Consider the following 11,974-nt stretch of genomic DNA (forward strand, 5'->3'; position numbering starts at 1 on the left):
TGTGCATTCCTGTCCAAATCGATTTTCAATAGGAAAGGGAAAGGGGGTAATTGGGATACAATAGGAGGTCTTCAGTGTAAAATATCTGATCCGTTTTTAGGGTGCCCTCATGGGAAATAGTTTTTCATACTTTTATAATCAAAAAAAAAAAAAAAGCAACAGCTTTTGTCCTGACTACATTGAAAAATCAACTTTGCACATCATAAACAAAAAAACAAACAAAAAAAACCCCCAGATTTTTCTATTTTGGTCAGTATTTAAAAACGTTATAGAGTAAATAAAAAGTATACATTTAATTCTATAATTTGTCCAATTAAAAATAACTAAATTAGGATTCTGGTACAAAGCATTGCAATTATCATTTTTTAACTTTTGCATTTTATTTTTAATGTGACAGTAGAAAAAAAATAACAAAGAAAATGAATAAAAATGAAAATAAATGTAAATGTTAAAGGATAGAAAAATGGAAATACCAAAAAATCAGCAGGAAAATAATTACTTAGTGGAGAATGGAAAGTAGTAAACGTGGAAGTCCATGATAAAATTAAAATCCCTGCATCTATAGCTACCAAGATTCTAACACTAACCTCTCTAGCCCTGAAAAGAAAAACTCGCTATACATACATTTTCTACAGGCGATCTGACCCGATCTTCAGCGGTGGAAGCTCTGATCTCACGCCGAGCTGTCAGCTGCGGTTTTGCTGTGTGGGCGGGTGCAGAGGAAACGTCCGTCAACGGAAGCCCCATAGTAACTTTATGGGTGACGTCACTTCCCATTCATTTCACAGCCGTTGTCGGACGTCTTCTCTGCAGAGCTTCCACCGCTGGACATCGGGTCGGATCACCTGTAGAAAAGATATGTATAGCAAGTTTTTCTTTTCAGGGCTAGAGAGTTTAGTGTTAGAATGTTAGTAGCTATATTGCAGGGATTTTTAGTTTTATCATGGACTTCCACTTTAAGTAGAGTTGATTTGGGTAAACGGAGGGTTAAAAAGGAACACATCACATGCAGCTCAAAGCTCAACCCTTTGATCTGGAGATGGATGAAACAGAGAAGATACATAAAGTAACCATGGTACTTTGTATCTCTGTCTTGCCTCTGTACTATACATTATGTCAGAATTTCCAGTTTTTGACAGCAGGTGTTGCATTTTCACAGCAACTCCTTATTGTCATTTTGACTAGCTAATACAAGGGGGAGTAGCAGCAAGGCAGAAGGACAGGGTGTATCACACATGGCCTGAATACTTCAATTAAGTTTTTTTTGGGTGTGCTTAGCACACCCAATGTCCACAACTGGTTAATATTAACATCAACAATTCAGTTCCATTATTATTGCTGTTGCAGGTGTATAAAGGATAACACAGTGGTGGTTTATCCCGGATCAAATAAAAATTACAGGTTTGCAATGGAGGCCTTTGCATTCATTGGAGATTATCCAGAGGTAAGCACACTGTATATATACTAACCATTGTTATATAACACCAGGCATGGGTCCTGGAAAGCAGGTATGTTTCCACGTTATTTGGGTTGTGGTCCATTTAAGTGGGACAATTTGAATCTCAGGGGTTCTCACCCATGTAGGGTGAGGGGTTCCGGGGTGGGCCAGTTGCAGAGGAGAAAATCAATTTACAGTTCTCTCAGGATTGGTAAGTCCTCATTTGGGACCTGGAATTCGGAGGTTCAGGAAGACTTTAGGTGGGAAAGGGCCTCCATCCTTGATTGCCTGAGAGGCCTGAAAAAGAACAGAGAACTGTCAGCAGGGGTCTGTGAGGCCACTCAATAAGACAGTTGTATATTGGCAGAAAAAAAAATACAACTGAGCTAAAGACTTCTCTTTAGCCCAGGAGTATATTCTGATGTCATATTCTGATGTCACACACACATTCACAACCTCAATGCCAGCTGACCCTAACAAAATTGAAAGCCTGGGAAAAGGCCTTCTTGTCTATGGCTACTTAGCTAAAGCTGAACTCTAGGCAGATATGAAAGACACAAATGAATGTACATAAATTAAAATTCCAGCTTTAACATGACTTTAAATAGTTTGTTGGGGCCAAGCTGGCCCTAACAAACTATTTTTTTTTACGGAATGATGCACCCACTGTTTGCAATAATGAACTGTTGTAGCATTAGCAACCTACACCTACGCAGGTTGAACTAGATAGACTAGTGTTTTTATTCAACCTTACCAACTATGAAACTATACAGTATATGGCAATGTGTTCTGGCAGCAATACAGGCAACTTTCCATCTGCTGCTGGAACTAGAGTCGGGCTGAATGCTTCTCCACCACCACCGGGTGACAAGGAGAACCCTTGTATTTTTATCAGTGAATATAAGGCTTCCTCTGATTGTCAAAGATGGAAATAATGATGTTCAATGCCTGCCTCTTCATCTCGGCCAGTCAGAGGAAGCCCAGATAGCAAGGGTAACTTGCCACAGATTTGTGGCAGTGTTGAATTGTAAGTCTGTTAACTTGCTGCACATTTTCACTGGTAAGTTGTACACTTGCAGAGCACTTGAAGCACAAGTTCTAGTTGACACGTTTCCAATTTGTAGCAAATTTGCATGGCAAGTCTCTAGGAAGAGTAAAGTTGCAGTGGTGAGTCTACAGCAAGAGCTCTGCAAGGCTAGAGCAAGAAAGTTCTGACACAGTGACCCCTGTGGTGGGATGACTGTTGCACAACATAACTGTACCAGAACTTCCAGCAGACTTTCAGAATGTTTGCAAAGAAAGTTGATCTGGAGTCATGCGATGCGGACTTGCTGCAATTGTGCAACAAATGTGGGAAGCCTGGCGAGTCCAGCAATAGCTTAGCAAGTAATTTTCAAACTTGCAGCACAATTACTTGCTATCTGGGAGCCTTGTATTCACTGATAAAAATGCAAGGTTCATCATGAATAGTGGAGAAGTATTCAGCCCAACTCTAATTAGTTCCAGCAGCAGATGGGAAGTTGCCGTGGCTAATGCTACAGCCATGGCCAAAAGTTTTGAGAATGACACAAACATTAATTTTCACAAAGTCTGCTGCCTCAGTTTTTATGATGGCAATTTGCATATACTCCAGTATGTTATGAAGATTGATCAGATGAATTGCAATTAATTGCAAAGTTTCTCTTTGCCATGAAAATGAAATTAATCCCATAAAAAACATTTCCACTGCATTTGTGAAGAAGGCTTCAGGGCGCCCAAGAAAGTCTAACAAGTGCCAGGACCATCTCCTACAGTTGATTCAGCTGTGGGATCGGGGCACCACCAATGCAGAGCCTTCTCAGTAATGACAGCAGGCTGGTGTAAGCACATCTGCACACACAGTTAGGCAAAGACTTTTGGAGGATGGCCTGGTGTCAAGAAGGGCAGCAAAGAAGCCACTTCTCTCCAGGAAAAACATCAGGGACAGACTGATATTCTGCAAAAAGTACAGGGATTGGACTGCTGAGGACTGGGGTAAAGTCATTTTCTCTGATGAATCCCCTTTCCGATTGTTTGGGGCAATCTGGAAAAAACCTTGTCCAGAGAATTAAAGGTGAGCGCTACCATCAGTCCTGTGTCATGCCAACACTAAAGCATCCTGAGACCATTGATGTGTGGGGTTGCTTCTCAGCCAAGTGAGTGGGCTCACTCCAAATTTTGCCTAAGAACACAGCCATGAATAAAGAATGGTACAAAAACATCCTCCAAGAGCAACTTCTCCCAACCATCCAAGAACAGTTTGGTGATGAACAATGCCTTTTCCAGCATGAGTTGATTGACAGCATGTCAGGGCGAAATGCAGAGGTCTTGAAAAAGAAAGGTCAACACTGCAAATATGGACTCTTTGCATAAACTTAATGTAATTGTCAATAAAAGCCTTTGACACTTATGAAATGCTTGTAATTATACTTCAGTATACCATAGTAACATATGACAAAAAGATCTAAAAACACTGAAGACGCAGGCTTTGTGAAAATTTATATTTGTGTCATTCTCAAAACTTTTGGCCATGGCTGTACTATAGTATTTTACAGCTCACACAGTGATCACATAGATATGTAATAAAAATAGTTAATTTGGGACATCTTGGCCAAACAATCCATTTAAAGTCATATTAAACCTGAAATTCCACTTTATAGTGTATCTAAAGCCAATTTGTTTTCTGTTTCCAATGACGTGGAGAAGGGTTAGAGTGATCCAAATGAAACTTGCAGTGCCACTGTAAGCTGAGACAGAAATCTCCCTGCTGGTTGCAGTGAAGAGGTATAGGAGCATTATCAAAGAGAAGAAAAGGCACCGCTTACTAATCCAGTATATTAGCATGCCGCTCCAGCCCCCCCCCCGACGTGTTTCGCCCCGCTCACCAGGGCTTGGGCACAGAGGTGAAAGAACCCCTGTCGATATTTTTTTATAGCTTTCTCTCTCCCCTCACATGAGGATTGCTCTTTCGCTTTGTCCTGGTGACCACTATCACTGGGACTGTAAGCAAAAAAAAAGAACATTTTGCACTGCCATCACAATAGGAAAAAAAAGAAAATCTTCCAATAGAGACACTTGTTCTAGTGGCAACTGTCTAACAGGGCACTTTTTTCACTTTGAATAGTTTCTACAAGGCAGGAAGACAGGAATCTACAAAATAGGGCGAAGATGGCTAAAAACTGCATTTTTTAGCCATCTTCGCCCTATTTTGTAGATTCCTGTTCCTGTTTTAACCAGTCTCTACTCAACTCAAAACAACAACAAAAAAATTTTTCAATTTAGATATTTATCAAATATGTTTTTTTAACGCAAACAGTGCAAGTACCTGAATTAGTTACTACTGTCAGCTTCTTGCTGTCCCTGTACAGCAGTGCTGAAGTGTAAAAGGAAGAAGCAGCTCATGACGCCAACCAGTTCACGTGCTGACAAGAAGCATGCTGATAGAAGGAGAAAGCAGAGTGGGAGAGCTGAGCTGCTTCTCCTTTTACTGTCCAATCATAGACTGACAGAAAAACTAAAGTCGCAATGGGGAAATCTTTAGGCTGAAGGTGAATATTGCAGAAAAAGCTGATTTTGTTCATTTACATTTTTAATAGGCTATTAATGTTTATCTTGATAATTTTGGCTGAAGTTCTAATTGCTTTCAGGTTTACATAAACTGCATTGTTATCTTATGTAAGACGGGAGCTCCAAATACACGTTGTACCCAGGGCTGTATCACAAAATCAATGGAAGCTTCCAGCAAATACAGACACAGACGATCTTTAATATCGGAATCTCAGCAGCACTTTATCTCTCAGGGCCCTGTGAGCATGAAAAGAAAGACTCCCACTGACAAAGGTAAAGACAAGCTTAAAGCCTAAGTGTATCTAAAATGAAAACGGATGTTTACTGTATCTGAGCGCCACAAACCAAAAACACTATTTCATTCATTTTTAACATTCAAAGCAAACTCCCCCATCTACTTTTCTATCCATCGAGGTCTCCATGCTTTATTTTGTTGAGAAAGCATTTAAAAAAAAAACACCCACCTAGCATTTCTGGCCATGGCCATCTTGAGTAAGGGCAAATGATTCATGTAAAATTTACTTCCTGGAATCTATCTGCCCCTAGCTCAGGCATGCATGCCAGAGAGTGTGCTTAGCTGAGAAAACCCCTCCTCCCCTCCTGAAGACTCCTGGTATGTAAGACATCATTTGACTAGTTAAGACACCAGGAAGTAACTAAAGAAATGTAAAACAAAGTTCAAAACAAGTAAATATAATATACTTTCCTATCTATTTACTAATGCTAGCAGCATAAGGCTTAAACATAATCAGTGGCGTTGCTACGGGGGGGGAGGTGCATTCCGCACCTGGGTGACCCCGCTAGAGGGCTGACACCACCCCGAGGGTCACAAAAGCCCTGGCTCCCTTTTTTTCTTCTAGTGCTGCTGTGTCTTCATCCTCCTACTTCACTGCTAAGCCTGTCACTATCTCAGCTGCACACTGTCCTCTACTCTTCAGCTGCTGCCCGGGTGTACCATTTACCTGAGCCGCCCTGGCCCCGAGCTGGTCAGGTAACGGGCAGGTGGGGGTGTCGGCTTGCGATGAGGGGTGTCCGCCGTAGCCACCGCCCCGAGGTGAGGTGTGATTTGGGGTTGCCATGGTGTCGCCATCCAGACCCAGTTACACCTGGGCCGCTCAGAGCTGGTGTAATAAAGGAGAGGAGTGTATATGTGTCCGGCACCCTAAGCGGGTCTGATAAGTGGGGGGTTGGTTTTTGCTGCTGCACACAGCTATTCTATCTATCTATCTATCTATCTATCTATCTATCTATCTATCTATCTATCTATCTATCTATCTATCTATCTATCTATCTATCTATCTATCTATCTATCTATCTATCTATCTATCTATCTATCTATCTATCTTCCAGGTGTAGACAGACAGTGACCCTAATCAGATCAGTCCAGCAAGCAGAAGGTCAAAGCAGCATCTTGCCATCTTTCCTGTGGCCATCTGATTCCATCCAGCAAGAAACACACCGTGTCAGCAGGTCAGCTCCAAAATCCAAATCAAATCATCAAAGCCAATGATGCCATTATCTGCTGTCCTCAGGAACAGATCCAATCCAGAGATCGCCATACAAAGTAGTACAAAAACCTTTCTTGGAGTCGCTGTGACTTGAGTCACACCAATTAGAACGGGGACCATTGAAATACATGGATTTTGACTTGTCATGCAACTTGACATGTGTCAAGTCGCACAACAACTTGCAGTAGTGGAAACAGAGCCTAAATCCTTTTTTATTGTTGATTTAAATGCCAGTCTAAGTAATTAAAGTCAACAACTGTATTTTCAGCTACAGGCAGCTTTAGTTCCATCATACTAACAGCTGACTTGGATTTGGTGGTCACTTAGGCCATCTTCTGGTTGATCCTTGAAATGCAAAAGACTTTTCACTTAATATCCCAGCCAGCAGATAATGCAAAGTATGGGCAGAACTGCAATGACGTCATCCCCGTGCATGTGTGCGGAAGCCCTCGGTTGTGGCACGGTGCTCTGAGGGTCCAGCACAGTATGCCGGACCTTCAGAGCGCATGCGCGGTAACATCAGTGTTTAGGAGATATTCATTTTACCTACAGGTAAGCCTTAATATAGCAAATCAAATTTGCTAATTGCTTGATTGTTGTTAACGACACTACTATTGCCAATATATGCAGTGTTCTATAGGGAAAAAAATATTGGGGGGTGGGGTGACACCATGTTTTATCACACCAGGTAACACCAACCCTAGTGACGCCACTGAACAGTAAAGTTCCACTTTAAAAAAAAAAATCAGTTCAAGAGATGGTACTTATACGAAAAGTGTCCCTTGCTCTGGTCACTGGTTGTCTTGTCGAAATCTTTAGCCCTCTGCCACCCATACCCCCACAGCAGTTATCATCCAGTGCTGTGTGGGTTAATACAGCTGCTGGACCTGTCATAGTCACTCATCAAGAGTGCCAGTTATGCCCTCTTTGCCCTTTCTGCCCCCCTTCTTTATTCATAGAAGCTGTGCTTTAGTTTCCACCAATGACAAGGGCTCTATGAATGGAGTGCTTTTCATTAATGAAAGTTAAGGTACAGCTTCTATGAATTGAGGAGGTGGCAGGCAAAGTTAGCACTCCTGACAATTGTCTAAGACTGGTCCAGCAGCTGTAATAACCCCCACAGCACTGGAAGATTACCGCTGCTGAGGCATGGGGAAAGGGGCTTAGGACTGCAGATCTCATCAAAGATAGCTGGCACCAGCACAAGGGACACTTCTTATTTAATGTAAAGCAGGCCATATCTCGTTCGCTCAATTCCCTCATCAACACAATGTCAGTGGAATCCCTCCTACAGAGTAATTGTGGGGGGAGGGGGGGCGTCCCCATCAGGAGAAGACAGTAATTATAATCGCATGTAAGATCCATTGATCAACCTGGTACATTCAGCTTGCCTATTAATGGTTTGAATCTCGGGACGTTCAGCAGGAGATTCAAACTGTCTATGGCCTAATTGTTCCTGATAGAACTCTTCACAAAAGAACTCTGTATGTTACACAGCTGCACACAGTGTACGGCTGATCTGTAAGCCAGGGTTCCACCCTAATGTTGACTTTCACATAAATGTGCCTTTGCCCAGATCTGGGAAATGATGGGTGTGTGCTTGAGAATAGAGCAACCAATTTTAGAGGAATGGTGCCTTGTATCAATGGGAGAAATATTGCCCCAAGAGCATCTGGTTCTCGGGCCACAATTTGGAGGCCACTACTGTAATGATTGGAGGTCAGATAGATAAACCAGTAAGCACTGCAGATGAGTTTGACACTCCTGGAAGTGTCGGTTTCCCAGCAAATATCAGACAAATATTTTTTCTGACTGTTATGCCGCGTACACACGAGCGGACTTTTTGACCGGACTGGTCCGACTGACTTTTCGACGGACTTTCGAAGGACTTCCAACGGACTTTCCCAATGAACAGACTTGCCTACACACGATCACACCAAAGTCCGACGGATTCGTACGTGATGACGTACGACTGGACTAAAATAAGGAAGTTCATAGCCAGTAGCCTATAGTTGCCCTAGCGTCGGTTTTCGTCCATCGGACTAGCATGCAGATGAGTGGATTTTTCTATAGGAACTGGGTCCGGCGGAGTTCCGACGTAAAGATTTGGAATATGTTCCAAATCTAAAGTCCGTCAGATTTTCGACCGAAAAAGTCCACTGCAGATCCGATGAAGCCCACACACGGCCGAATTGTCTGCCGGACTCGGTCGAAAAGTCTGCTCGTGTGTACGCGGCATTACGGTACTTTAGCAGCAGAAAAGATAAGTATGTACTTGTTTATTTTTGAATTATGGTTCTTTATAATAGTTTTTAATTAATGACAGGGTCACTCCAAGATTGAGTAAAATTTTAAGCATTTATATACTGTATACTTTCTTGTTAAATCTTGCAATTGTGCTGCATTGCACAGTGACCTATCAGCTTTAGTGTGTCTTGTGCTAATGTACTGCAGAAATTAAAGGCACATATGTGATTGGTTGGAATGTTATATTGTACTGCTCTTGAACCAATAATTGTGCTGTTTTGGTCTCCCAATGACCAACTTATTCAATTTAAGAAATAATATGCAAAAAAAACTGTAGCAGCCAATTGAATTTCAGTAGTCAGAACAAAGAAGGGTAGTTTTTAATAGCCTCCTGTGGGATACTGCATATGGCTCATTTCTTGGTTAAATATGACTGTATCTTCTGCACTACAATTTCAAAATGTCCATCCTTTTTGCAGATGAAGAGAAAACCTTTGCGGTGAATGGAAACACGTTGGTGATCGCGCTATCAGTAATGGCCACTGTGGGGATGATCTCAGTAACGCTAAATATCTACATGAAGAGAGCCAGGGCTGTCAGATATCAGAGACTTCATACACAAGATTTCTGATCCCTGTAGAAGCAAAAATCCCTGTACTAAAACATCACTGAGTTATACATAATTATTAAGATCAATAAGAAACCAACATTTCTTTGGGCATTGCTGGAGCTTACATTGCTATTCCCGTGTTTAAAGTACTCAGGTACATAAAACGGACCTTCAGTCATTTTTTCAACTTTCCATCTATTAAATCTTCTGCCCTTATTGTTTTAACTTTGGATAGTGAAACATTTTTTTCCTGCTAGTAAATACCTTATACAGCCCACTTCCTATTTCTTGTCTGGTCATTAGCCTAGGCTTATTACATCATGCACAGCTCTCTCTCTCTCACTCTCTGAGAGTTTTCCAGGAAGGGAGGGGGGATGAGTCATAAGAGGGCCAATCAGAGCTGCAGAGCTGGAGGTGTGCCTCTGCGTGTCTGTGTAAATACAGGAAGTGAACAGGCAGCAGCTTCAGCTGCCCACAGTTAAAATGGATGCAGCCAGACTCAGTGGAGAGAGATTTCTGCAGCATATTTGACAAGTACATAATTACAGTATATATAAAATAATATGCAAAGTTGTTGGAGGGAAGCTTCAGAATGGCAAAGATGATTTTATTACAAATTATGTGAGCAGACTATAGCTCCTCTTTAAACTGGTTCATATTCTGTTTGTCTGAGAACTGACATATTTAGCCAAATGCCAATCACAAAGACGCACTGGGGTTGATTTACTAAAACTAAAGAATGCAAAATCTTCTGCATCTGTGCAAGGTAGCCAATCAGCTTCTACCTTTGGCTTGTTCAATTAACCTTTGACAATAAAACCTGGAAGCTGATTGTTTTTTTTTTTTTTTAAATTGTATATATATTAATGATTTTCAGTTATACAAGGATATCAAAACGTTATCAATGACAGATACAATAAGAAGAACAAAATTAGAAGAATTACACTAAAACATTCAATTAAATTACAGAAAGGTAGCCGTCTGACAAGTCTGGGGGATTCGAGTACGGCATAGTACCAGAGAACAGATTAATATAGCGTTAACCTCCAGCTTGACAAACCTAAGTTCATCGAAAAGAAAAAGAAAAAATCAAGAAGTACAAGGAAAGGGCAAGGGACACCATGGGTCAGTAGACTATGGAATCAAACAGCAAAGCATTATAGGGATAACTGAACATAGGAGATAACTATATATCATTCTGGAAGGGACCTTTCTGGACAGTAGTCAGAGTCGTCCCAGGCTCCCCAAATTTTGCTAAACAGGGAGTCATCAATAGATGCAGTCAGATGTTCCATCCTACGGATGTCAGCTATATTGGATAGAAGCTGAGAGCTAGTAGGGGGAGAGGTGGACAGCCAACAACATGGTATTGCTCTTTCAGCTGCTAAGAGTATGAGTATAAAGGCCACAGTTTCTGTGCTGATTTTGGAATACCCGGGAGAGGTAGTCCTAACAGGTAATGTAAAGGGTTTAAGGGTATAGTCACGTGCAAAAGGTCTTGTAAAAGGGTCTGGACATAGGCCCAGAAGGGTTTGATGAGGGGACATTCCCAAAAAATATGATAATGGGAACCTATCTCCTCGACACATCTCCAGCACATTCGGGAGGCCTTTGGACTACGGGCATGTAAGACGTCAGTAGTCCTATACCAAAATATAATGATTTTGTAGGCTGTCTCCTTCTGCGCCACACAGCAAGATACCTTAGAAGAAGATTCCCAAATTTTATCCCAGTCTGCCAGGGAGATGGTTTGTTGGAGTATACAAGCCCATTTACCCATATAAGAGTAACTGGATTCAGTCAATGTGGCAGCCTGAAGAATTTTGTATATAGCAGATATTAAGTGGGGTTCATAAGGGCCTTGAGTGCATAGAAATTCAAAGCTAGTGGGTTTATCTAACGAGAGGCCAGGGGATTTAACAGATAGGAAATGTTTAATTTGCAAATAAGAGTAAAAGAGGGATTTCGGAACCTGGAGTTTAGACTGTAAATCTGTAAAAGACAAAAGCACATGGGTAATGGGGTGCAACAAATGGCGCAATTGAAAAATTCCAGCCTGAGTCCAAGGGAACATACTGGTGTAGGATAGGCTGTCTGGAATATTTGGGTTAAATAGCACATTCAATAGTGGAGGACATGGAGAAGAAAGGGAGTATTTCCCAGAGCACCTTTTCCAAATGGACAATGTAAAGAGGATAGGGGCCAGACATAGGCTTCTCAGCTGAGGCATATGTCTGTCCGAGGGTGCCCATAACATAAAACATGGGTGTACAGGGGACGTGATCCCCATTTCAATCTTCGGACCATCTTTTTGGGGCATAGCGAGATGTCCAAGAAATGAATTACCCGTAAGTGAGTGGCATAGTAATATTTCAATAAGTCTGGGGTGCTCAACCCTCCTCTAGATCTCAAAGACTGGACCACCGACCCTGCTATACTATGGGAAGTATTGTGCCATATAAAGTTGAGAAAAGTTCTTTGAAGCATTTTCAATTGGGATAGCGGGAGTGGTACTGGAAGTGTCTCGAACATGTACAGCAATTTAGGAAGTATGGACATCTTTAGCGCGTTAATTCTTCCAAAGAG

The 11,974-nt window shown here is 41.7% G+C and overlaps 1 protein-coding gene across 1 annotated transcript in view; it reads left to right on the top strand.

Moving 5' to 3' along the window:
• LOC141111703 (CUB and zona pellucida-like domain-containing protein 1) overlaps positions 1-10,949 on the top strand; it is a 35,031-nt gene extending 24,082 nt beyond the window's left edge. Inside the window, exons 9-11 of the mRNA XM_073603850.1 lie at positions 1,348-1,444; positions 5,104-5,296; positions 9,258-10,949. Coding sequence (XP_073459951.1) covers positions 1,348-1,444; positions 5,104-5,296; positions 9,258-9,409 — 442 coding nt within the window. The 3' untranslated portion in view covers positions 9,410-10,949. The remainder of the gene's footprint in view (positions 1-1,347; positions 1,445-5,103; positions 5,297-9,257) is intronic.
• Positions 10,950-11,974: the final 1,025 nt, after the last annotated feature.

Source organism: Aquarana catesbeiana, linkage group LG11 (assembly GCF_042186555.1).
Source record: "Aquarana catesbeiana isolate 2022-GZ linkage group LG11, ASM4218655v1, whole genome shotgun sequence".
Taxonomy (NCBI): domain Eukaryota; kingdom Metazoa; phylum Chordata; class Amphibia; order Anura; family Ranidae; genus Aquarana; species Aquarana catesbeiana.